The sequence below is a fragment of the Ixodes scapularis genome, unplaced genomic scaffold (genome assembly GCF_016920785.2).
Source record: "Ixodes scapularis isolate PalLabHiFi unplaced genomic scaffold, ASM1692078v2 PGA_scaffold5__190_contigs__length_132052651, whole genome shotgun sequence".
Classification (NCBI taxonomy): domain Eukaryota; kingdom Metazoa; phylum Arthropoda; class Arachnida; order Ixodida; family Ixodidae; genus Ixodes; species Ixodes scapularis.
Window position 1 is genome coordinate 77667981 of NW_024609880.1, and position 26884 is coordinate 77694864.

General features: G+C 45.3%; 1 protein-coding gene across 1 annotated transcript; it reads left to right on the forward strand.

Moving 5' to 3' along the window:
• The first annotated feature begins 236 nt into the window (after positions 1-236).
• LOC115310421 (potassium/sodium hyperpolarization-activated cyclic nucleotide-gated channel 1) lies at positions 237-26427 on the forward strand. Its single transcript, XM_040208653.2, has 9 exons — positions 237-269; positions 11754-11950; positions 15645-15814; positions 16233-16498; positions 17280-17429; positions 20192-20410; positions 21257-21403; positions 23093-23336; positions 26179-26427. The coding sequence occupies exons 2-9, from the start codon at positions 11784-11786 to the stop codon at positions 26400-26402; spliced, it is 1587 nt and encodes a 528-aa protein (XP_040064587.2). The 5' UTR covers positions 237-269; positions 11754-11783; the 3' UTR covers positions 26403-26427.
• Positions 26428-26884: the final 457 nt, after the last annotated feature.

Below are 26884 nucleotides of genomic sequence, written 5' to 3' on the forward strand. Positions count from 1 at the left end.
TTTATTCTCTAATGGTGCGCACCATAGTCTGACTATGTGTGTCTCAGAAAAGTTATTTCGAAATATTGAAACGTGCATGCAATAAAATATTACATTAAATAAGGTGGCCTCTCAGGTAGTCTGCTCTGCACGCACGTATGTCACGTAAATACATTAATTGTTATTTAAAATATCAGTCTAGGCACTTTGGAAATAAGCTCACTGGTTCACCAGGCGGCACAAGTGAACTACCACACTCCACCAAATTCAGACTTCTGCGAAAGCACAAGGTCAGCGGCGGAAAATGAATTTCTGCGTATATGAACATATGAGCGCCACCAATTGATGATGTTATCATTGACTGTTGCTAGATGACGATTTCCTTTAGAAGCGCCTATTAAAAATGTTAGCCATTTCGGCTGGAAGATTTTTATAGCTAAATAGAAATCCTAATATTGAGGGTCCACTTAGGACACGATATTTGAGAATGAATATTCTAAAAGACAGTGCCAGTGGCAAGATATACCGACAAGCTTTATCTTGAGTACAAGCACGGGACAGACGAATTTAAAGTAAAAACAATTTGTGCTGCACCCACCACTTCTACGTTAAGGCCCGTTCACACTCTTGCGACCGAGTACGACTGAGAGAGACGAGATCTCTTACAACTTCTTAAATGTTTCTAGAATGAGGGAACACACTGACGTTGTGGCGCCATCTATGCGGTGACCCTAGGACTGCATTTCACAAAAGCGAAGGTTTTGCGGGATTTCTGAGGTCAAATGTGCGTAATACCCATAGAAAGGCTCGTTTCTAACATCGACAAAAGCTTTTCGAGCCAAAAAAGAAAGGATATTGCGCGAGAAATAAAAAAAATATGCCGGACCGCCGAGTTTACACTGCTTCCCAATAGATGGCGCCAGTGTGTTCTTTGGTTTAAGAAGTTTTAAGGAACCCAGGTTTAAGAGGTCGCAAGCAGTCGCAAGAGTGTGAACCAGAGTGTCGAACCGATATTTTTATCGGTTCGGTTCGGGTTCGGGTTCACGGCTTTCGGTTCAGTTCCGGTTCAGTTCCGGGGCGCAAAAAATAACGGTTCAAACCGGTTCGAACCGGTTCGAACCGGTTTGAACCGCTAAACTGATAAAATATTTTCCGCTTTGTTCTGTCATATGCACTATTTAGGCCGTGAAACTAACTGCGGTAAACGATCTGATTTTTGCGAGGACTTATTTTTGAGAATTTCGCGAATCGCCTACAATCCGCGAAAAATGGGTCCCGCGAAACATTTCGGTAAAATGTAAACAGATTGAAATTTATATTGAGATTCCACCTCGTCGAGAAAATTACAACCCGCGAATTATTCCGAAACTTCAGCTTTGACCTAAATCGCGAAATATTGAGCCCACGAAAAATAAGCCGTTTACAGTATATAGATTTCTTATTTTTTTATCGTTTGTTCAATCCAGTTTTGTTTTCAGGTACAAAAATTATAAAATTCTGTTATTTATACCTACACAACAAGAAAGGAAAATCTACATTAACATACAAAACGTCGTGTATATACGACTCAACATTCCTTCGTTTGCCAGAGTCACATACATTGGACCTGAATCGAAATGTTTTCGCGAAGTGAAGTAGGTTGCCTGAAATACCCGTGATTGGTACAACTTTGTATCGCAGTATTAGATGTTGATTCGTGGTTTTGCCCTTGAACTAAGGAATTCATTACAGTGAATAAAATCATGAAATGGGCAGTTCGTCGCCATATACACCATAAAATGTGTTTTATGGAATACGTTTCACAATATATATATATATGATGACGAAACGACTGAACTCAAGGCAATATAATTTTCAAGATGTCACGAAAGTCACGGGACAAGTCCTTCCAGTCTATATTTTACAGAAACACTAAGCGACAATCGCAATGCTTGTTTTTCTAACTAGCATTGTTTGCTCTCAGCAGCATGATGCGGGCGACGAATCATGCGAAAAAGAGTGGCTGAAATTATTCACTCTAACCTATGAGCACCTTCGTACTGAGATCGAATCTGACCTAAAACAGTGCTTACCCATGTGAACATTTTCTTATATTGGATAAACTGGCATAGCCTGGTTCTTGAGGTTTGCTCTTGACAAAATGCCGGTCAATTTAATTTGCAAATAAGCATCACCCTCGCTAATTGATGATTTTTGTTAAATAGAACAAAGTGGAATTTCATGCTCTACTCAATTCGGAAGCTACTTAATTGGACACTTTCTGAGAGTTTAAGTGTGCAATCGTCATAGTTCCACCATTCGTTCCAGTAAAAAGAGGCGATAATAAAAACACATAAAAAACGCAATAATAAACTTCTATATATTTGAGAAGTTATATATGCGTGAGGAATACATATAATTATTTAAATTAGCTTCAAAAAAAAAAAAAACATTATTTAAAGCTTTTCCAAATCACCTATAACGTGTCTATTGAGGATAAAAGCGCCGGAAAAGATTTGCAGAACATCTTTCAGATTTACCTATATATCTTTGAGGTGACGATCTTCTATTTATGCTGCCAAATCTTCAGACAGGAATTAAGTATATCTTTATTATCATCGATAAATTGGACTTTATGAATTTCACATAACCGCCTGAGGCCGACACGGAAGGACGATACTCGAAAATACGCCAGCTGTTGGGTCTTCGGAAACGTGCTTTTGTTAGTTGTTTTGCAGTGTAAAATACTGGGTTGCAGGGTATGCAAAAGAAACTGTGGTCACATGATATATCTGAAGGCAAATACACGAAATGTGCTGAAATAAGGAGATGACACGCAATTTATTCTAAATAATCCCTTACACAACGCTTTACTGCAAAACGAGATGCATAGAAATGCATAAAATGATATTCCTAATTCAACATAGATTCCGCGCAGGGCAAACGAAGATTTTTAAAATCCTAATATAAATCACTTTTGGGCATCAGCTTGCCTCAGCTCGAAACGTCGCGAGATACTACCTCGGGAGGCTAATGTTATCTTAGGTTTTACGTACACTTGTTTTGGGACCTTACTTCACGACTCTGTTCTTTATCAGTCATGTGCTGCAACATTTCATTAGGCTGCCGTATATCATCGTTTGGGAGCCTCAATGGTGTGCATACATGTAAAATGGGTCGTGCAGCATTTTTTTTTTTACCTTAAGTTCAATAAATACCGCTAAGTTGTAATCCCTGACGTTTATAACTTGCAAAAGAATCCATTAGTTTGCCCCTCCGCGAAATTGCAGACGCAGTCAAAAGAAAGAAATGAAACAGCTTTCCCTCCTCAACTCGCAATTAGAACTATCAGCCACGTGATCTGATCCTAATATATGCACCGTCAATGTTTATCATAGTCCTACGCAGGGTTGGGAAAGCAGAGAGCATGGGCTAATCTTCAGGTATAGTTTTAGTTCGGCTATAATGGGGCCCGAGCCCCACTAAAGCGACAAACAGAAACAAACGACAGCGGCTAGCCTTAAACCAGAGAATTTCGCGATTTGACAGGCTTTGTAGAATAAAGAAAGCTATGCCAAAACACGAGTATCCTTCGCACAATGGTACCATTTGCAGGCTTGTAAACACTCGTGCAAACTTCGCGAGCACCGAACAACTCAAAGCCGTATAAAGGTACCATCGCGAACATGCTGCATGTGTCTGAGGCATGTCGCTTTCGTTTGTTTCTGTTTCTAGCTCTTGTGGGACTCGGGCCCATCATAATTTTTGAGTTGAACACGAGCCGTTACCCGAATGTTTGGCGATACTGGTTGTCATGAACCAGGGCATTCGACTCGGGATCATGACAATCGAGTACATCATGGTGTCACGTGACTCTCAGTGCGACGTTGTGATGTCATGTGACGTCACGGTATCAACAACGTTAATAGATCTAGCGACGTTCTCAATTTGAATCGACTTAACGCGGTGACTCACGTGACGTCACGGGGTCACGTGATGTGACATTACTTGACAGCATGTCTTAACATCATGACGTCACGTGACGATGTGACACATGGCTAGTCATAGTGCCAATAAGAAAGCGCCGCAAAAAACCAGGATTTATTATACATTGCAATTCTGTATATGACGATTTGATCAATACGTAGAGGAATACACGTGCCAATTTTTTATTCCCAAATAATAAATTTGTAATACTACCAAAAAAAATACCGTGAACCGTTTTGAACCGGTTACCGTTATATTTTTTTCCGGTTCAGTTCCGGTTCAGTTCCAAGATGGCGGCGAAGATTTCGGTTCGGTTCAGTTCCGGTTCGGCTAAAAATAACGGTTCTGTTCCGGTTTTCGGTTCGGTTCGGTTCCGGTTCGACACCCTGGTGTGAACGGGCCTGGCGCCATCTATTGGGAAGCAGTGTAAACTCGGCGGTCCGGCATATTTTTTTTTATTTCTCGCGCAATATCCTTTCTTTTTTGGCTCGAAAAACTTTTGTCAATGTTATAAACGAGCCTTTCTATGGGTATTACGCACATTTGACCTCGGAAATCCCGCAAAACCTTTGCTTTTGTGAAATGCAGTTCTAGGGTCACCGCATAGATGGCGCCACAATGTCAGTGTGTTCCCTCATTCTAGAAACATTTAAGAAGTTGTAAGAGATCTCGTCTCTCTCAGACGTACTCGGTCGCAAGAGTGTGAACGGGCCTTCATACGCTTTACAAATGCGTCAGATTACAGCCGCCATTGCTGACCTTCTCTTGTCCTACCCGGATGCCGAGCCAGTGAAGTGGGCGTTGAGGAGCCTCCACAAAGGCTAATACTGGGGGGGACACAGTAGAATCTAAAATGGCAAAATTCTGACCTGCGGAGTGGTAATGATGAAGGGAAGTAAACCTAATAAGAGGATTAAAAAAACTGAAGCTTGGTTATGGCGGCGCCCATGCACAGCTGCTGTAAAACCTATTGGCATTATACAGGGTGTCCCAAATAACTTGCACCAAAGATTACAAAAAAAAACAAAAAAAAAACGGAGTGCTTTGCTAAAGTGATACCAACTCTCTGTTGTTTAGAAGCGTTGTGGGAAAGTGCACATTTTTTTTAGTCCGTCTAGTAATTAGTTAAGTAAGAATGATTAGCTTATTTTTTTTAATTATTCGTTTAACCCTTTCCCTACCATGGACGACCTAAGTTTGTCCACACTGTTTGTACCGCTCCCCCCGAAGACAAGCTGGGCTCGTCCACGTTGATTCAGGCTCCAATACGCTACCATGGACGAACTGGGGTGCTATGTTGTGCTTTTTGGACCCCTAGGAGACTAGGGAGAAGGAAGTGACGTCAACGACACAGCAAACGCAGATTGGGTGTTGATTTCTTTTTCTTCTGTCAACATCCAATCTGCGTTTGCTGTCGTTGACGTCACTTCCTTCTCCCTAGTCTCCTGGGAGTCCAAAAAGCGCAACATAGCACCCCAGGGCTTGTCCACGTGTTTCAAGTGAGCTTTGCCGTGGATAAATGGCACGCCACGGAAATTAAAAACCTGGTAAATTTCTAAATTTGGCAGAAAATTGTTCCAACGCAGGCAACAGGGGATTTAAAAATGGCGACGTCAACTTCTGGTCGCTGCGTTTATAGTGACGATCTTGCCTCAAAATTGGGGCGAAAACGAAGAAATTGTGACGTCTCTTCAGATTCAGAAGACGAGGAAATGAATCTTTCATCGAATAGCGAGAGCAATGCAACTGAGTTATTGGATTTGAGCTCAGACGACTCCGATTTCTATGAGGACATCGTGTCGGCATGGACTATACTCTGTTTCACCTTATGATGTACCGCAGAAAAGGCTACAAGCGCGAGCTCCTTGCTCTAGGGCACATCAAGGCGGCACAAGCTCTCGTGCGTTAAGAGTAGCTCCCAACGCTCTGAGCTCGCGCATCTAGCCTTGTCTGCGGTACAACATAAGGTGAAACGGAGTATAGAAACAATGTACAAACCCCGCCCCCCCCCCCCCCCCCCCCTCCCCCCAGCCCCTTCACGTTTTGCGTTCACTTTGCGTGCAATGTGATGTGAACTATCTGCAGTACTGCTACGCCCGGCCTGAATATCCATTTGCAAGGTGATGTGAACTGTCTGCGGTAATGCAGTGAAGGGGAACTTTAGTCCCGTTTTCTTTTGCAGTGTTTTCAAAGATTTCTCATATAATAAATATTTTGGCATTTGTTTTTGGCCTTTGTATTGCATATTAAATTTATAGGGCACATAAAAAAATTCGGTATATTCAAATCGTTTTTGTTTTTTTCAATCTTTTTGCGGTAGGCAAAGGATTAAAAGCCGAGGTGTGAATTGGGAAGTTGTAGAGCGCATTGAGAAACACCCACTCGAATTGTTTTCTACACGATACACTTTGCGCGCTTCTTTGTATTAGCCTAAAAAGAAAGCCCGCGAAATATGAAAAAAAGACCACGTGACAACGCGCCCGCGCCTCGCGCTTGCAGCATTCTCAGACGTGCTATGAAGGAACGAAGTCCACCTTATGACTGGCGCGCTGTCCGAGACTGGGCTTCGTGTTAAGGTAGTCCCCGAAAATAAGCGCGAGCACCTTCTGCCGCAAGGCCCTGTATCGGACATGCAGCGCGAAAGTGATAAGGCGGACTTTGTTCCTTCAGAGCATGTCTGCAAGCACTGCAAGCGTGATGCGCGGGCGCAGTGTCGCGCGGTCTTTTTTTTTTTATATTTCGCGGTCTTTATTTTACAACGAAACTGTTTATCGCTAGGGTTCCGTGGATTTTTCATGTGCGCCAACAAAAACCCAGAGCGGGCTCGCACCGCCCTCTCCTTGTCGTCGTTCCAAGCGCCTGCGTGCCTATAGTCGGTTGCAAGCTAAGAAAAAACCGGAAATGCCTCTCAGAGGAAAATGTAATCCTACGCCGAGAAACGCCAGCCAATCGTTTTCATGACGTCACGATTCCGTGGACCAATCGCGATCCTTTTGAAAAAAAAAAAAGAAAAAAAGCTCAACATGGCTGCTGGCCTTAGCAACGCGACGCTAGTTTCTCGTGACAATTATCCAGCTTTTTTGCAACGTGTTTTACGTGCCCGAGGTTACGCCACAAAATCTTAATGGTATCGGCTTGCGTTTGCAGCAGTTTTTGCGCGACAACGTGAGACTCCAGCGACGCTATCGCCAACGAAAATTTCGAAGCGGGCGCGAGGCTTAGCACTGCTGAGAGGTGACAAGCTACGCCGGACGTCGTCTGCTTCGTTGGATTGCGCTTCTTGAAGAACCGCTTTTGTGTCGCCGGTAAGGCTGCACCAGGCTGTTTCGTCCAAGAAGAATCAGGGGAATCGCTTTCCGATGTCACCTCAGTGGGATCCATGACGGAAGACAAAGAGAGCGGGGCGCGGTGGTGATGTCGATGACTTGGCAGGGTGCCGATTTTTCAAAACCCGAATAGTATAATTATTCTTGTTTTCTATTCATCCAACAAAATAAAGGCACACATTTCGTGCGCAAAGCCCACACAACTAGGTAAATCACTAAATATTTATTATTTGCAGGAACTATAAGGTGCTTCATTTTCCCCAACGGCTTTCCCTCAATCGAAGGCGCTGGAAGACGGTATGTTAGACAGTATCTTGGACAGAAAATGAATTGGGAAGACGGTACATTGGACATGACTTTCTTTCTTTACTAAACAGCTATTTCGTTGACAAAAACGTATTCTAACTTATTTAGATGTTCTGAATGAATTAAATAAATAATGTAGTAGTTGAAGACACGTTTCCTGGAGGAAGAAAAAGCAACGTTGCTGGCGAACTACTTTCTCGACGGCGGAGGCACTTCAGATGGGCGCAATGCGCCTGTGGGTGGAGCTAAAAGATTGTTCTCAGGTTGCATCCGACTACAGTTTCCTTTTCTTCCGCCGGGTGGCGGAAGCCTCCCGGCGGTAGCCTCCAACGACACAAAAAGGCTTGTTGCAGACACGAAAAGGAGACTGGAGGGCTGGTGGCAGAAGACCCACCTGAGTGAGCATTAATACACCTACGCTCCCAGGCTTGGGCACAAACCTTGTTTGAGTCCTCCCGATTCAAACGGAAATAGCCGCATCATCATCATCATCATCATCATCATTATCTAGTTTCCTGCGGCTCCCCGGGGCGGCGATAGTTGTCGACAATAGTGTGCGTACCGTTCGTCGCGATGACCACCGATCAAGACAACAAATGTGTTGGTACCTTTGTTTAAAATTCTGTCACGTCAGTGTCGTGTGCTAAACTGCTTCGCTTTTCATCCACCTTCGCAGAGTAGAATGGCTCGATTTTTTAGGCAAATAAAAAGAAGCGCGCAAAGTGTATCTTCTATAACAGGCTTGAGCTGAGCTAGTTGGTTCATACTTCAGGTAAGGCTAGCTGAACTATAAAAAACAAACGTATAAAGAAAAGTTCATACACATCGCTTCATTAGAGCACCTTCTCTCGCACTGTACGAGAAATAAAAAAATGTTCCTTCGGGGGTTAAATTTCCGGTGAATTAGGAAGCAAAAAAGAAGAAAAGAGAATATTTCCCTCAAGTGGGGCTCGTAGTAGAAGAGGAGGAAAAAGAAAATGACTTGTTAGTCCAGCGGTGTGTATGGCCTTTTCTTTATGTGTATGTTTTTTTCTAGTTCAGCTGGCCTTACCTGATGCATACATCGTCCAGGAAACACCTTAATTGGGTGTTTCTCAATGCGCTCTACAACTTTCCAATTCACACCTCGGCTCTTAAACGAATAATTAAAAATAGTTAATTAGTCTTAATTAACGAATTAACTAGGCACACTAAAAAAAATTGTGCACTTTGCCAAGACGCTTTTCAGCAATATACAGGTGGTTTCACTCTCGCAAAGCGCTCCGTTTTATTTATTATTTTTGTAAAGTATGGCGCAAGTTATCGGGGGACACCCTGTATAGACGCTTTCAGCGCGCGCCAAATCGAGCCGCCATAGCCGACCTTCTCTTGTCTTACCGAGATGCCGAGCCACTGAAGCGGGCGTTGACGAGTCTCCACAAGGGCCTATGCTGGGGAGAAGGACACAGTAACACTTCACATGGCAATAACCTGTCCTGCTGTGGTGATGATGAAGTGGAGCGAACGGAATAAGAGGGAAGAAAAACTGAAGGTCGGTTATGGCGGCGCCCATGCACCGCTGCCTGAAAGCGTCTATATATGTATACTCCAAAACAGATTTCCGTGGCTACGCAGTCAAAGCCAGCCAAAGCTATGGGTGCCCGGGCGCCCGAGCCCCTTGAGCGCCGACCAAAGCTGTGCACGCGCATACTTCACTTCTGCAATGCCTTACTATTTTATATTTAATTATTATAAAAAAAGAAGATTGCTACATATTGAAAGAAGTTAACAACAATAGACGCGCATACGCGGATTTTGGCTATCGCGCGCTCTGCTATGCATTTCCAGTCAACGATGAAGTGTTCTATACCGTGTTCCGTGAACAGGCTCCCTGCCTGATCAAACCTGACTGCGGCATCCTTCATTTTCGTTCTCGACTTTGAGCGACGACCAGCGCTGTTTATAAGGTGTCGCCGGGACCAGTAAAGATCTGGACTTCGAAGGACAGATATGGCCGGACGCAGGGCTTCAATACGATGGTCGGAGAACATTTCTGGCACGCGAACCATACCGCCGGTCACGTCTCGCCTTTCGAGCCGTCCACGGTCGTCGTTTCAGAGGGGAACCGGAATCGATTCTCCTGACATAATGGCAAGTCCTTTAGCTTAAAGCTTTGAAAGTCCTTTTTTTTTCTTCTAGTTCTGCACATTCGTTTTCACCTAAAAAACCGTAGTAAAAAAAAAATACCGACTTTTTGCGGAACGATACTTATTTCCTGTTTCATCTGCTAAATTAAGAGATATGTAGGTGCATCTTAGATTAGCTTTACGTTATTTTATCAAGACGCTCCAAACGCCAAAACCATCGTTTCTTCCTTCGACAACGACTTCGCGCAGGGCATGAGTAATGCGCAAAATGTCCTCCTCTTTTTTTTTTTTTTTTGGAGCGACAACAAGTATATAGACTATAGAGTAGAGTACACTTCGGTCATCATGGTGCTGAAAATCGTAGCTGTCACTTATATAAACTTTCTTTTTTTTATCGCAGGAAGTGCGCTTTTTATTTCTCTACAAAGTTTTAAACAACCCGCGACAGAAAAAAAGAAAAATGTATATTTATCGCCTGAGCTTCTTGTCGCCGCATCCAAAGTTCAGCAACTCGCATGTTCAAATGATAACTATCGCCAGCTACGCCCGCTCTGCACAAAGCACCAAAATGGTGGCGCCTACGAGATGATCGGGGAATTGAGTCCCAATACGTAGCTATATTTAGACTTTCCATTCTAAGCGAACGAACGCTTCTGCAAAACGTCTAGCCATACGAGGTATGTTGTCAACAACCATTTGCTACTGCCAGTTCTTATTTGGTCGGCCAAAATACCGATACCTTTTTCTTGTTTCTTTTGGTCGTCGGGGAAAAGAAAAGAGCTGTGTTTGTCGCTCCGTCAGGGGCCCTGAACTCGTCAGACACGAAGTTGGAGCCGAAAGTTGTTCAATCGGTGCGCTCCGTCAACTTCGGCCCCAACTTTGTGTTTGACGACTTTAGGACCGCAGTGGCTCTAAACTCATCAAACACAGGGTTGATGCCGAAGTTCACGGAGCGAATTGGTTGGATTATCCCGACGATGACTTGGCGCTTTCTTCGCCGGCGTCCAATCGGCGCGGTCCGCGAACCCTCGCCTCCAACTTTCTGTTTGACGAGTTTAGGGCCCCAGGGGCCCTAAACTCGTCAAACACAAAGTTGCAGCCGAAAGTTCACAGAGCGCGCTGATTGGACGTTGGCGAAAAAAGCGTGAAGTCATCGTCATGATAGACCAATCGGTGTGCTCTGTCAACTTCGGCCCCAACTTTGTGTTTGACGAGTTTAGGGACCCAGGAGTAGATTATTTTGAAGCAGCAATCGAATACACTTCCATACTTGGTTTCAGTTCATGTCTAGGGGACGCAGCCGACGCTACGAGCTAACGTGACCAATCAAGCAACGTCGAAAGTGCAAGTCACTGGGTCTTTTCTGTTTATGATTGGTTCAGCAAGAACACGTACAGAAACACGACGAATACCATGATGGTGCGCTTTTGATGCCGTCTGATTGGTCCCATTAGATTATAGCGCACTTCAAACGAAGTATGTCTTTTATTTCGTAAAGGAGGCGGCACACAACGTTGACGAGCACGTCTACAAGGGATTCTCTAAGCTTCCACGTTCGCAGGCGACGTGTCGGTGAAAGGCTTCTGTAGGCCAAACTGCTTCATTTTCTATAGAACCGCACGTCAGCTTCATTATCTTTTAGGGATATTTTTGGACATGCATTTAGGTCTGTTTTAATCTTATATAAGAATATAACGAATGTACATGAATGCATTACCCGATTAGTGATTGCTTGTTGAAATTGCATTATAGGGCACTTCAGTTTACTCGTGTCCTTAAATCAGAGCTTAACAAAACACAACTTACTTTTCAAGTTCTTCAACAGTAAACTTATTACTTGAACTGCTCTCACATGATATGATAAAGTGTTGCACCGAGATTTCTTCACTCTGAGACTCGAAATCCGCATTGTCTTTTATGGTTCGTTTTGCACCCTTACATATATGTCGTTGCGCCAAGAACAAAACAATCACATGATTTAAATACTATGTATACAGAAAAAAAAACTGTGTTTATGATAGCTTTTTATGGGCAAATCACTGGTGCACAGGACAGCCGGACTGAACAACGCCTGCGAACAATGATGAAGAACCAGCTGAAAGCTTTCCTCTTACCGTCGAGACCGACTGAGCGATACGAGTTGTTCTTGGGCGGTGAGGAATTCTTCATTTCTCCAGAAACGGACCGGCCTCACAAGAACAAAGCAACAACCAGCAAATGGATGATTCACCCTTCGGGAACTTTCAGGTGAGCATCGGCCTTACAATTTCATTCGCCGTGCACAATGCATGCACTGTTATCACAACCAAACAATAGGGCCTTTTAGTAGATGGTTTCGATAGCCCCGATTACGGTAGCGGATACTCCGCCGGCTCCCTTGCGCATGCATCTTATTGTTATCTGGTATGGTTACCGAAGCACAAAAACGATCTTCTAAAACTTCTTAATAATGCCCTTAAATGTAGGTTGTTGTTTTTTTGTTGTTGTTTTTTTTTTTTTTGTGGAGACCGGAGCGTAGGGGCACTTTTTGAGCCGGGTATCCCTAAAGCCCCCTCATGTTTTGAAAGTAGCGCAAGGTGCGTCGATATAGACCTTTGCAAAAATCGCCTTTTGCGCGCTGCCATTCTTGTCTTCTGGACTGTGGAGCGCCTTCTGAGCATGCGCTGTTTCTCCGCTGTATGGTATATTAGACGCTGCGCATGCGTCCACGGCTCAGTGACTCGGCATTTTTCGCCCGGGTGATAAGCGATGCAAAGGCCTATACGAGACACGTGCAACGTGCAGCTTTTGGGAAGATCATGGCGGCACAGCGCAGCTTTGAGCTAGATTTCAGAAGCCATGTTCTTCCCAGGTGTGGCGCGCGGCACGTGTCTTGAGCATTTTCACAACAATAAATGGAGCCATTTTTTCCCAGGATAGAGGGGCTTTAGGTATCCCCAGTCCGTTAGAAAAACTTCAATAATAAACAGTGGTGACTTTAGTAACACAAACGTTCCGGAAAGAGTATTTTCTTCTTCAAGTTTGTACAAGCTACAGTTGTAGAACGTTTTTTTTTTTATTTTTATTTTTATCATCAGGGTGTCAAAGACAAAACAAAGAGAGAGAAAGAGAGAGAGAGAAGAGAAATACAAGGAGAAAAAACAACCAAGTCAAAATGGGCAGTACGCGCAAGCGTGTTGGAACAAGAGTAAAAAAGCACGAGTGAAAATACACAAAACGCATACAAAGAAGAAACAGTAACTTAAACACAACTCTCACTAAACGGTTTGATTCGAGACGATCAAAACAGCAGCATACGCTTTATTAATTACACTTGATGTTATTAAAGACGTAATATGGCACAATACCAAAGATGAAGAGTAGATAGAAAAAGGTAATATCAAAAGTGATTGCTTTTTGTTTTCTCTTGAAAGCGCCTTTTAGGATTGAATATACCCAAGCATGGGGGCTCTTTTTGCGGGTTCTACTTCATTTGATAAGCGATTCTAAAGATTTCACATTCTAACGAAATAGAGCGCTGCACGACTTCTACTTGGGTTTTCAAGACAGCGTGAATACACTTTCTTAGCAGACGGATTGACCGATCAATGCGGCTCTGTGGTGCAACTGGTCTTAGCGTTTAATAAAACGCAAAAAGACAGAGTGTTCATTATATTAGCCTGAAATGATAAATAAGTGGCAGCTTCCGTTGAATTCATAACGAGCGGTACTTTCAACAAAGTTCTGGATAAGTTGAAATATCTCAATACTTGCCCCCTGCTCTTCCCTGGGCTTACATAAGATGTTACGGTAGCGCGTGCCAAACCCTTGGCGGACAGTACGACGAATATTGTAAGTGCTCTAGTTGATAATCGCTGCATTCCGAACTTGTGATGCGTTTTTGATCCTACCCCTTACTAACGTCGTTCGGAGACCTACATCAGGTGACCTGAAAACCCAATATACACGAGGATGGTGTTTCCACTTCTCCCGATATGCGCGACACACGCCTTATTGCAGAATTAAGTAAATTTCGTACACCGATTCCCAAAGACGTTTACGTTTTTGACGGCATACCTAAAATTTTTTCTCCAATTTTATGGTCATACGCAATTCTCCTATCCCGTCCAGGCGCGGTGGGGATCACAACCACGCGAGAGGCATAAGCTGAAAGTTAATCGGAGGGGACTGTCCCACATCCCCTGCCTTGAGTCCACAGATCCATGGTGTTACTGACATTACGGAAATTTTGCCACTTGACTGCTTAAATAATTTTCACACTAATATATAAAAACTGCATGACGACACGTGCTACGAAGTTCCAATCAAAACGTACCAGCTAAACAAAAAATGGTACAGAAGTTAATTAGCGAGTTTTAGTTAATGAAGCTACTTATTGTTTTTGTATACTCGTGCCCATGTGTCTGCCGCGTTCGACAACTTTATTCTGCGGGAATAATATCTTTATTTCCAGTGCCCTTTTTGCTTAAAACATTTGCCATCTTAGAAAAAAAAACTTTGTTTGCTTTTTACTATTCGGCGAAGCAAGGTATAGCTAACTTTAGGCTTGCTCAGACACTTGCGACCGCTTAGGACCGTGTGCCTTAAAACCTCTTCAAATTTCTTACGACAAAGGAACACAGCGACGTCATCTATCCGGCCGAACTCTTTACATTTTTTATATCTTTTTCTCGCAGCACTATTTTTTTCTTAACTTGAAAACATTTGTAACTATGTTATGAACCAGGGGTCTCCAAACGTTATGGCTAGAGAGCCGGAAATGGAACATGTTGCACTGTCGAGGGCCGGAAATTATAGAAGACAATATAGAGGAGGAAATACAAAATAAATAAGCCTAAATAAGCATTTAAATACATATATTTACACTAGCGCAAAGATGAAAAAAAATAAAGTGGACACACACATGCACTTTATTTTTGAGTGCAATATTTCACTATTTATGGCACTACAAAATAATTGTTACCCCGAGAACTCACCGGACATAAATCAAAGCGCGTAGGAACTTGGACATATTCAAAGAGGGCAGGATACTAATGAAAATGATAGATCACATCAGATCACTCCGCACGATGTTTATGAGAACGCAAAGAAATTTTTTTTCTTAGTTACGCAGACATGAAGCAGGGAACTGCGAATAATAATTCTGGTGATGACAACGTGCAGTAAATAATATTGGAAATGAACCGGCGTCTTGGTATAATTTTCTAGACATATGTGAATAGTGGATTTTGAGCACGAAGCAAATTCGAAGTGAATAGTGCTTTTGGCCGAATGTTTTTGAATCGATCGAATATCGAATAGTTTCGCCAAGCTTTTTACTACTGCACAATGCAGTGCACCAGGGCTCTTTTCCACGCACCGGTGCACAGTTTTATTGCTACACCATGCAGTGCACCGGTGCACGGTAAGAAGCGCGCTCAACGGGGCTAACCCGCCACGGTCTAGAATTCAAAAAATACGAATATCAGAATAAATCTCGAAACGAATATTGAATAGCGTATTATTCGAAACTACTATTCGAAAATTAGAATATTCGCACAACACCACAGTTTTCTCTCATTTTTTCTGACAGCTTCGTTTACTCTTTTGATGCGTGTCGCAGTGCCTATTTTCTTTTTTTGCAAGCGCTTAGTTATTTTGCATTGGTTGCAGCGGGCCGCGGGCAGGGCGTCATTGAAAAGATCGCGGCCGTCCGCGGGCTAGGGTTTGGAGACACCTGTTATAAACGACCATTTCTGATAGATAATGCATACATTTGATCTCGCCAATACCACAAAACCTTCGCTCTAGTGAAATGCAGTCTCAGGGTCACTTTATCGATGGCGCCAGCCAGTCAATGTGTCCTCTCGTCGTAAGGAATCACAAGAATTCGGTCGTAAGCAAACGCAAGCCTGTGCTGTATGACAAAACTGATTGGTTATATTCGGGTCACAACTTCCAGGGGCCTTTGGGATATGTGCATGCTGATTCTCGTGTTGTCTACAGCCATCATAACTCCCCTCAGAATTGCTTACTTCGAAGAAATTGAAGACAAAGCGTCAGTGTGGGCCTATTTCAGCCTCGTATCCGACTGCATCTGCCTTGTTGACATCATCTTTAACTTCAGGACCGGTGAGTAGATCACTTGTGCCATCATTGAGAAACGTTCATAAAACGCCATGCGTAACTGCAAGCATCCGGCCCTTTTGTAATTGAGCTAGACATTGGTTAGTTTTGCTTAACGTCCTCTATGTTTTTATTTTATATGTAAACTTGAGTGGCTTTGGAGCGTAGCTTACAAATGTGGCTTACCGCGAGAACAAGTGTCTGAACACATCATTACTTGATGACTAGATACCGCTGCAACTCAAGAAGGTAGGGCGAGGGGAAGGAAGGCCGTGGAGGAAGAAGCAGACGGAACGCTTGAGAGAGGAGGAGGTATGCCCCTCTCCTCTCCAGTTTTCCGTCTGCTTCCACCTTCCCGGCCTTCCTTTCCCTCGCACTACCTTCTTGAGTTGAAAAGGACTATACTGCTAAATTTACTTTTCAGGCGTCATTTTGAAGCACGACTATAACCGTGTCATCATGGACCCCACCTTCGTGTACAAGCGATACAAGCGTGGTTGGTTCTACGTCGACCTCGTCTCCAGCCTCCCGTTCAACGACGTATTCGTGCTCATCTTCTGGAAGAAGGGAGACAAATCCGACGCCTTATCGGTTGTGAGATTCATGCACTTCACCAAGGCCTTGACGGTGATCAAGCTCCTTAGACTCTCGAGAATGGTCAGGTACCTCGCTCACATGGAAGAAAACTTCGTGAGTATGTACAACCAACCTCATGAGAGGAGAATTGAAGAGTATAGGGTACTATACTTTTCAATTATAATTCTCATGAGAGTAGAACAGAAAAGTACAGGGTGCTATTATATAATAGCACCCTGTACTAGTCAGATACAAATAAGAATGCGCCAGAGGCTCCTTCCCGCAGCTTTATCACCGCCAGCCAGTGTTCCTCCACGATGCGCGAAAAGTTCAGGCGCACGTCGCGCTGACAACATATAGCTCGTCATGGCTATTGCCTCTCCTGATTGGTCCGCGAAACAATTCCATGCCGTGGCTGGTGCTTGGTGGTGTTTATTTGGCGCGTTCTTTCGTTAGGTCTGAATATATATAGTCCTACGAACACTGAGCAGCAACGGTTGCAGAACGGCCGAACGCGCATCACGTGTTCAGCAGGGACGTTCTCTTGTTGTGGTGTCGGCACTCCAGACGAATGTCTGAGCTCTTGTGGTATATCTTGGTATGACTAAGGATAAAGTCATTTAATATGTCGCAGAAAATTGCTTGTCTTTCGTCACAGATTAATCGATGCCACCTTGATTAACCCGATTTAATTCTCTCGTCCTAATGATGACACATTCAGGAACTCGAGAAACACCAGGCGAGGTGTGTGTGGACAATTTGAATGTCGATAAGAGACAAAGAGTTAAGTGTTATACGTTTTGCAGCTGAATGTACTGGGACTTCCATCTGTTTTGGGTTGAACGCTGCTACGTGCGTTGCCGCAGGAAACTGAGCAGTATCGTTTTCGCCCCAGTTTTTCTACTCTACGGGGGCCTACCTGCGAGTTCTCAACAACATTGGACTGCTGCTGCTGTTCGGCCACTGGCACGGTTGCCTACAATTTCTCGTGCCCCGCATGCAGAACTTTCCAGACTCTTCCTGGGTCATCCTCCAGGACATCCTAGTGAGACAATATTGCGGTTAAGAGGATCTCTGTTTTTGTTCCTTTCTATAGTGCAACGGGGTTGTCTGGATATTTGCGAGCCTTAAAAACAATAGAATAATTATGGGCTTCTGGCAACACTTCAACTGAAAAAGAGAAAGTACTGTTTGAGCGGGGCGAAATGTGTTAGCATATTTATTTTTTTAACGGTGAACTGCATAAAACAGACAAACATATACACAAGCTAAAAAAATGCAAGGCCAAGGCACAATACAAACAAAGCAAGCAGACAAGATAACAGTACTTTAAGGGTCATATAGGTATTCCGATGACGTTCATAACGTAAAGGAAAGAACAAAGAACACGATCGCTTTACGTTGGTACTTTCCGCGTTTTAGCATACGGTTTCTCGGTTGGTGGGTTTGCAATCGTACTGTGATGTACGGAATTTGATGAATTCTACATATGAAATTAACGGCTTTTCCGTTGAGTTGAACGATTATGTTATAGAAATTTTTCGCTTCTTTTCGTCTCAAGCTACGTAACTAACAAATTCGGTATAAAAAATTAAAAAAAAAAATCAAGACGTTTTGATTTGCATCAAGTAAGATAATATAAAAAAATGCAAAACAGGATTGATAGACAGTCGTGATTAGAACGCGAGCTTCTCCCAGTTGTGTGGTAAAAGAAAACCGATGTTTTCCCGCATACCGGATGTGCCGCAAGTCAAGACGGCGGCGTCCGCGCACAAAAAGTCTATGGGAGTGTCTACATCCACGCGCGGGGATGTAGCCACGTCGGGAGGAGATAAGGCTCCATCCACGCACTACGTCACTTCCGGCGCCCACGTCACTGTTTTGCGAGGACGGAAGCAGTTCTTTTTCCGTCTTCTCCGTCCACGCAGCAATCAACCTACGGTCTTGTCTCCCATTGTTTTGCCTTGTGCTCGGTGGCCATTGCTCCTTGCGTTCCTGCCGTGCGCGGACTGCTGTTCCTGCATGGTCTTCCCCAAGCGGGTTTATCTGAAGTGTTGCTTTTATATTTCTTTTTATTGTTTTCTTGGTCAAGAAAACTTTGTGTATTCACACGGTCGCGCTTCTGATATGCCTCCAGTTTTGGTTGCCGGGGATTCGATGGTCAAATACTGGTCCCAGTATTTCACATCGAATAACCGGGTGGCTGTCGAAGTGCGGGTGTTTAGTAACATTAGGATCAAGGCTCTGCCTCTCAAAGTGTCTGACGCCCTGCTCGATTTTTGGCACAAACAACACCAGCGTTTGTGCCAGCGCGTACGTTGACAAGTACCGTCGGCTGGCCGCTCAGATCGTGGAACGCAATCCGACGACGTAGATCGCTTTTTCTTCCGAGTTGGGAGAACAGGTTCTTTTCGGTTGTAGTGTCAGCGTAGGCAGAGTGCAGTGATCCAGGCGTAGAATGATCGGCACAGAGAAGTGAACTGGCTCCTGCAGGAGTTCTGCCGCAAGAAGGGCTTCGTGTTCATCGGTGATCTCGTGGACGAGTGGCATCTGTGCATCGGCTACTGTTTTATTTGTCATGAAATAAACTGTTTCTGGAATCTTTTACCCAGTTTTCTCGAAGGAATGCTCTCAATAGGTTTGTTATTACTGAGTCTAATGCATGCTTTCCCTTCTCGCACAATCTTTGGGAGATAGCGAGCGTGCGCGCAAGTCAAGAACATACGAAGCGTGCGCTCGCACTTGTCCCCTTCGATGCACATAAGTTCACACTACAACGCCTTAAACGTGTGGGCAGCGATGTGCACATGGGCGAAGGCCCCAGAGGCCGCAGCCGCGCCAAGCCAACCAAGCCCACACCACATTGCTGCAGGCTGCACGCCCACACGCACGGATGGCACGCGCGCTGCCCACACGTGTGTGTGACTCCTGGACAACGTAAATATAAAGACATCTACGGATACTATTTTTATGACGCATGATATTTCCTATCTGTGTTAGAAAACAGTGAAACATTGATAAATTGTCTAAGAATTTGTAAGGTCACGTGATATATTAACTTTAAAACAACAATAAAATGTAACCTATTTATTTCTAGATCCTATATTTACTTGTAAGAAAGCATAATATGTATATAAAAACAAATTATGTCCTTAAATTATAAGTCACGTGACTTTTTGCGTCGATGGAGCCTTATCTCCTCCCGACTTGGCTACGTCCCCGCGCGTGGATGTAGCCTCGGCCAAAGTCTATATGAGCGTCCAATTTCGCTGGGTCCGTCGGTAGGATGGCCGACCGCTGCGGTTTTCCAGGAGTACGATCCATATATCAAGCCACGCAATTTTGTGCACTTAGCGCACGTGTTGAGTCTTACGTGCAATTCGGTCAAGTCGACTGTGTGGCCGAACTCTCATACGCGCATGTTTTTTACACCTTTCTTTTTATCGGCGATGTACCGAATTGGGACTGCCCTTGAATGAGAAAAAGCCCAGGCTTCAGAGGCAGATAATCTTCATGTAAAGCTTTCCTTCGTGTTGACACAAAACAAAGCCCCGCCCCCCCTCCTCGTCCATACATGATACAAAAAGCTGTCTGAGGCATGGTGCTTCCTTGCGTGATGGGGTGCTGTCACATGGGCCATGAAAAAACTCTCTGCAAATATATTCGAAGCACACACAAAGCTCACCTGCTTCGAATAAGCTCGAAGCATGACCACGCTGATTATTCTGTCACCATGTCTTCAGCGATGTGCTAGGAGCAGTGTGATTGTGGCCTAACGATGACGCAACCATTGCTACCTCCGCGCAGAACAGGACGTGGCTGGAGCAGTACACGTGGTCCGTGTACCGGTCCGTGCCCCAGATGTTGGGCTCGGGCGTTGGCCGCGCCGAGGCCGAGAACACCAGCGACTCCTGGCTCATGATCTTGTGCATGGCCTCTGGACACGCGCTGCAAGCGCTCCTCATCGGCCTCTGCTGCAGCGTCATCCTCTCCGTGAACTACACCAAGCAACTCAACAGGGAGAAGGTGTTGTATGCATTTCCCGCGCTTCTCACCCAGTCGAAAAAAATGCCGAGTCACTCAGCCATAGGCACATGCATAGACCCGTTCACACACTTGCGTTTGCGTACGACCGATGACCATGTGATCTCTTACGACGAGGGCACGCTGCAGCACGCCGGCGCCATCTACGAGGTGACCCTGGAATTGCATTTCACGAGCAGCACTCCTGGTTGTTTCATAAACTTGCGACCGCTGTTTTGTTTCGTTGCGTCGGCCGAGCGTTGCGTCAGAAACGCGAACAAATAATTTATGGATTGAAGCCGAAGCGAGCGTGTACGCTGGTAACCCAGGAATAAGGGTAGAACACGTAACTCCAAACGCAGCTCAAATTGTATTACACCAGGACGTCGGCCCGACCAGCCGAAGCACACACTTTGGCAAGGTGCGATAGAATTTTAGCTGCATTTGGAGCTCTGTGTTTGTCCGTCCCTTCGCGCTTTTTTCGCTCCAGGGTTACTATGTTAATTTACTTATGTTGCTTTTGTCCCCATGGACGTAATTCTCTGCTTAGCCGCTAGTTCGCCACGGTCGGATGTCCTCACTAGAGAGCCTTTTTAAGAGATGGAGCAACTGAAACCGTAGAAAGCGTTTGCAATTTAATGGCGGACGCCTCCTGGATGGATTGGTCTCTAGTACGCATGCGTTGCGCAGTTGCGTGAAGAGAAGGGAAATGGGCGGAAAGACAGAGACGCTTGCAGACGACCAACAATGTTGTCTCTTTGGAAACACTCTCTAATCTAGGCACACTAGTCCGTCACCAATAGCGCGTCTGGTCGGGAAAGCGCTGATCGCCCATCGTCTTCTGCGCAGATCAGAGAGGTCGAGGAGTACATGCATTACCAGAAGCTTCCTAAGGAACTGCAGTCTCGGATCCGGGATTATTTCGAGAACCGCCACCAAGGGCGGGTCTTCGACGAGGCGCGCATTCTGGCCGCGCTGTCGGATCCTCTCCGAGAGGTAATTGGACACCAACAAGAGCTTGCACTATCTTGTGTCAGGGGGGGGGGGGGGGGGGGGGGGTGGCTAAAGAGAGGAGCAGAACGCGGCAAATTGTAAGCGCTCCGAGAGAAAGACCGAGAAAGAGAGCGACAGAAAAGAAAAAGAAAGCAAACCATGGTTACGCGTGTTGGTTTGGCGAGACAGCTTGAACTTGTTCGAGTGCTTGTCAAATTTATTTATGTTTATACATTGCACTTTCGGATATCAAAGCGTCCCATCAAAGGCACCGATGACCGCGACTGCGCACCACCCTCTCGAAGGGACCGAAATGCGTCCGACCTTTACCCCTAGATTATCAGATGTACACCTTTTTCCAAAAGTACATGGAGCAACACTGGTGGCCATCATATTGAAAGCATATGCGCAAAGCGTTTGATTGGATTCAAGTTCATGCCGAGCGCTGACTGCAGGACTCGTGTCCAATGCATACTCAGAGTGCGTGGCCAAATATGGCGGCCTCAGAGGAGCAGCTAGTGGATGGGACGTACCTTGGAAAAAGGTTCTACAGGCTGACCCTTAACATCACGACTGTAGTCAAACCTGCTGTTTTGTCGCCTAGGAAGCAGCTGTTTTAATATGAGATGTTGAGTCAATATCTTTGAAGAAAGATCAATAAGGTCGTGGAAACATATGCTTAGCGTGGCTTCTTTACTGTCATTTTCTGGAGATTTGTACATTGCGAGATCGTACCGGCGCCTTTTTGCGTAATATAATTTCAGGTTAGTGTGGGACGCCGAAATAGTCAACCCGAGAAATCATATTTGAAATACCTGAGAAAACGGAAAGAAACGTCGTGCTGCAAGGTGTTCTTTAGCCCCCTCACGCAGTTTAAACAATTTATGTTAACGATCGTCAAGATAGCCGCCACGAGGAATCTCACTGCTCGGTGGGAACTACGCTTGACTGCCGTAGCTATGCTATTGTTATCTTTTGTATCATGGAAGTCAACAGAACTTAAATAATAATAAAATTACTTACGCAATGTTCAGCGTCGTCTTTGTTTTGGCTTTGGCTTTGGTCAACAGAAATGCAATAACCAGACAACTGTTCGTGCTGTTGTCGGCGTCGCCTTCGAGTAGCTTTTGGTCTTGAACAGAGCAAATGTTTCAGGCCATGCATGGCAGGAATTCATCGGGAAAGACGAACTGTCTGAGAAAACAAGCTGTATGTATAGCTTTCATATTGGAAAGACAACTCCTGTCACCAGAATTTGTCATAGCGCCGAAAAGTTAAAACAATAGCCGGGGTTGTTTGCTAAATACTTAAACTGAGATTCAGATATCTGCCCCTGTAAAATAAACCTACATTTTTTAGGAAACTTGGTTCTTTTTTCTTGTTTTTTTGCTATATATATTAATTGAGCAACAAAAAGCAGAGTTTTTCCCGAGGAAGTTGTAACAGTAACATAAAGATACGACTAGATCGGGGACATAGGTTTAAAAACATTATGGTGTATAAGGACAGGATACTGGAGTGTGAGAGCTCTTCCTGCAGTCTCAAGAAAGAAGACTTGGGTGTGCAGTGAAAATTAAAAAAAAAAAGACGGTCGAAGAGACATGCTCAGTACTGCAAGGTCACCATAATGGCAACTGATGGGACGTCAGTGCAAGCTATCTATAAGGTTATTATTTGTGCCAAAACCACCAGGCGGTAATGCAGCAGAGATTCAGCAGCGTGCTCCAGGTAGTGCCGTTCCTGGCCCACTCTCATATGGACTTCATCGAGGACTTGGCGGGCAAGCTGAGTCACGAGTTCTTCCTGCCTCGGGACGTGATCGTGAAGCAAGGCACAGTGGGCACCAAGACGTACTTCCTCCAGTCGGGAGAAGCCAGGATTACCACGGACGACGGCGTGGCCATTGCAACCGCTGGACCAGGAGATCACTTTGGAGGCACGCGTATTATATTTAACGAGATTTGCTGTTGGGCTAGTTGGAGCGCGATTTTCTGGACACGTCTAAGCGCAAATAGGGACGGACACGAATAAGAGGACATCGGGCAAGGGCTTGTTCATGTTGGTGTTCGTCTCTCTTTGCTCTTATAGTTTCCTGAACAGGCGTATTATACTTCGAGTACCCCACGTTCTCGGAGAAGGGGTAGTAGTTTCAAGTTAAATACATAACAAATGAGACGTAGATTAGACGGTGCCGCTAATTTCGGACGTTAGACCGCAGGCTTTAGCTCACAATCAGGGTTCTGGTCGCCAAAGCACATTGCGGGTGCGTATTGCGCAGAAAACTCGACGGTCAATAGACCGACCTCACCAAGCGTTCGGCGCATGCGTGACGCCGCCATAACTTTAGTTCGCAGGAGGCAGGCAGCAGTGCACAAGACGGCTCGTGCCGCCTTATGCTCCACACGCGCAGAGCTTCAGCGAGGTTGTCGCACGTGCAGGGAGACTAAAGTTACCACGATACATTGCGGCAGCGGTGGCGTAGTCAAACTGGCTGGTGAGATCGATCTATAGCTTGTCAATTTGCGCACGCATCACCGAACTTGCTGTTCGTGTGTGTGCTTGAGAGAGACACTAGAAATTTTTAGTAGATCGTGCGTTAGAGCTTTGCTAGCGCGGGAGCTCGTTCCGTCTGGTTCCGTCACATCGAAGCACGATTTGAGCACGCGCCCGCTGAGCCCGCTCTCCACCAGCGTACGGTCTACTAAAACTCTCTACTAAACGCCTTATTTGCACTAAAAGATTTGTGCTCGGTCTTCATGTTTCACAACTTCTCTCGCCCATGTCTTTGACATGCTGAAAGAGGAGCGACCAGAGGATTACTTCGGTCCAGGCGGGGCGAGTGGCCCACATCTCGCTCCCAGGATGGCTAGGTTGGACGTTTAGATGTATACGTTTTAAAAGGTCACGGAAGTTACTTAGAGGTGTCTGATTGGTGGAGGCAATTGGCTCCACCAATCAGGCGCCATTACGTCAATTCCGTGAGCTTTTAAAACGCACACTCGGTATCAAACCTGTCTATAGACCTTTTCCACATGGGCTCAGCCCTTGAATATCGTCACTTCTGGTATGCGGTAAAACATCGTTTTTGATCTCACCACGCCGCTGGAAGGTGTTTACGAAAAAATTCGCGATTTCCACGCATTATTGTTTTGCCTCACCTATATTTTCTCGCCTATTCCAGGTTGAAATTTTTATTACTTTTTCGTCCCGAACCAGACACGGAACCTACGTGATTGAGAACGGCAGGAAGCATAAAACGTCCATAGAGCGTGGGAGCGGTGCGCTCCGGTTTGCGCGTGCGACATCTGCAGGCGGACGCTGGGCCCGAGATAGCGCGCCTTTGCACATGCGCCGCCATTTCGAGACTTTTTTTTCTTCTTCCTTTTCGCTCATCTTTTTCTTTTTTTTTTTTTTAATTCTTGCTTAAAATTAAAGCTAACCGAATTCAACTATTTTCTTGAAAATCCAAGCTTCTTGTGACACGATTAAAAGATTAATTCAGACATCAAATATTTCAAATGATAGCGTCATAGTGAACTTGGTGCTGCTTGCAAGTGTTCGACTCACGTTCATTACCGCGGAATCATCCGCCGCAGTTGTGCTCTCACTGTGAAAGCAGTTTATCGAATGTGCAGAGGATAACAAGCACTTGCATTGGTAGCGGTGCAGAATCATCACACGCAAACAAGAAAATGCGTAGATTCCCGCGCGCACCATGAGCGGTTTTGCGCGCGTGCGGAAGCAAGTGCTCGAGTGCAGCGGTTCAATTCGTTTCAGAACGACGCGCGATAACGCGTGGAGCCGGCGTCGCGTGGGCCGTCACATCGAGCACCTTTATTTCGCAGCCTGGAGCATCTGGCGACCGGTGGAGCCTGCAGGAGGTTCGGCGCAAATGTTGGCACCTGCCCAGCACTGCACGATGGCGGCGCATGCCCGGAAGCGCGCTATCTCGGGCCCAGCGTCCGCCGGCAGATGTCGCACGCGCAGTTCGGAGTGCAACGCTCCCGTGCTCTAGACAGGCCTGATGCCAAGTGCAGACGTAAATCTCCAACTTAGCCATCCAGCTCCCGTGCTTGAAGTGTGTCTGCAATTGTTTCTAGTGTTGATCGTGTTCTGTCTATTACCTTGGGGCAGTTCCAAAGCTGATGGGCATCACTTGGGTACAGGCTGCAGGTACTGCATCATGAAGTGTCTCTCGCTCTGCTAAGGTAGTGTTTGAAATGTTCGGTCCGCGGCTTGCGCACTGTTCGGGTGTGCGCAGTTTTGCACACGTTTAAAAAGTATTAAATTAGACTACTCGGTTACTCCAAAAAAAATTATTGACCGTTACCCGAAAAAAAAAAAAGTAACCGTTACTTTTCCCTGTATTTCCGACTTCTTTTCTATACGACAGATTTTTTCTGCCGATTAGGGTCACCTAGTTATAAACTACTTATTTGAATTCACCAATTTTGGTAAACTGTCCTCCGGTCGCATTAGAGGATTCCTTCGTAGGAAACTCGTAGAAACAAAGTAGCGGTTACAAGTAATTTTTGTACTTCCAAAAGTATCCGGATAACACTCGCGCTTGCTTCCTAATAAATGTACTCAAGTAAGAGTAATCGAAGATAAGTAATTTGATTACATGTAATGGGTGCCGGACAAGTCTGGCTGCGAATAATCGGGACAAATGACTACTCAGGCAGGAGCTGGCTTATTGATAAATCCACCCACTAATCGGGTGTATTGGGAAGCCGATGGCGGTCTATTCATGCGCGTCCTTATTTTTCCCCCTTCAGAGTGCTGCCTGCTGATACGGGCGAAGGCGAATGCCAACGTGATCGCCATCAGCCACTGCACGCTGTTCTCCCTCTCGGTGGACGATTTCAACGAAGTCCTCGACAAACACCCGTCGATGAAGAAAGTTGTGAAAATCATAGGCGCCGAACACACGGCATACTCTGGCACTACTGGATTACTGCCAGTGGTGCGGATTCGACCTGCTTCTCACAAAGAAAAATGATGATAGCATTGAATTATAGACTTTTCCTCCCTTTCCCATTTCGTGGTATAACGAGTTCGATGAACTTAATTCTGTTCGATGAAACAGCGCTCAATAAAGGTTCGCTTAGTGCATCGATGAAAGAGCTTTAGACGAAACTTCCCAGGCTCGCACACTTTTCGAGCCCATGGCGAAGTGCCACGACTTCGCGACTGGACGTCATATTTGAGGGCGCTGTCTAGAGCGCATGCTCAGAACGAGTCCACATTATTAGGCTGCGAAGACTGGCAGTCTTGATGGTGCAGAATGCATGCTACGAAAGAACTGTGGAAGCTCGCCGACAGCACGCGCTCCAGTGGCGTACCAACTTGTTTTTGAGTGGGGGGGGCAAACCAGACCCTCTCTCTCTCCCCCCCCCCCCCCCAAATCGAAAATTCGGCGCAACTTTTGTCCAACTTTTCTAAAGATTTGGCAATGATTCGGCAAAATTACAACGTTACCAG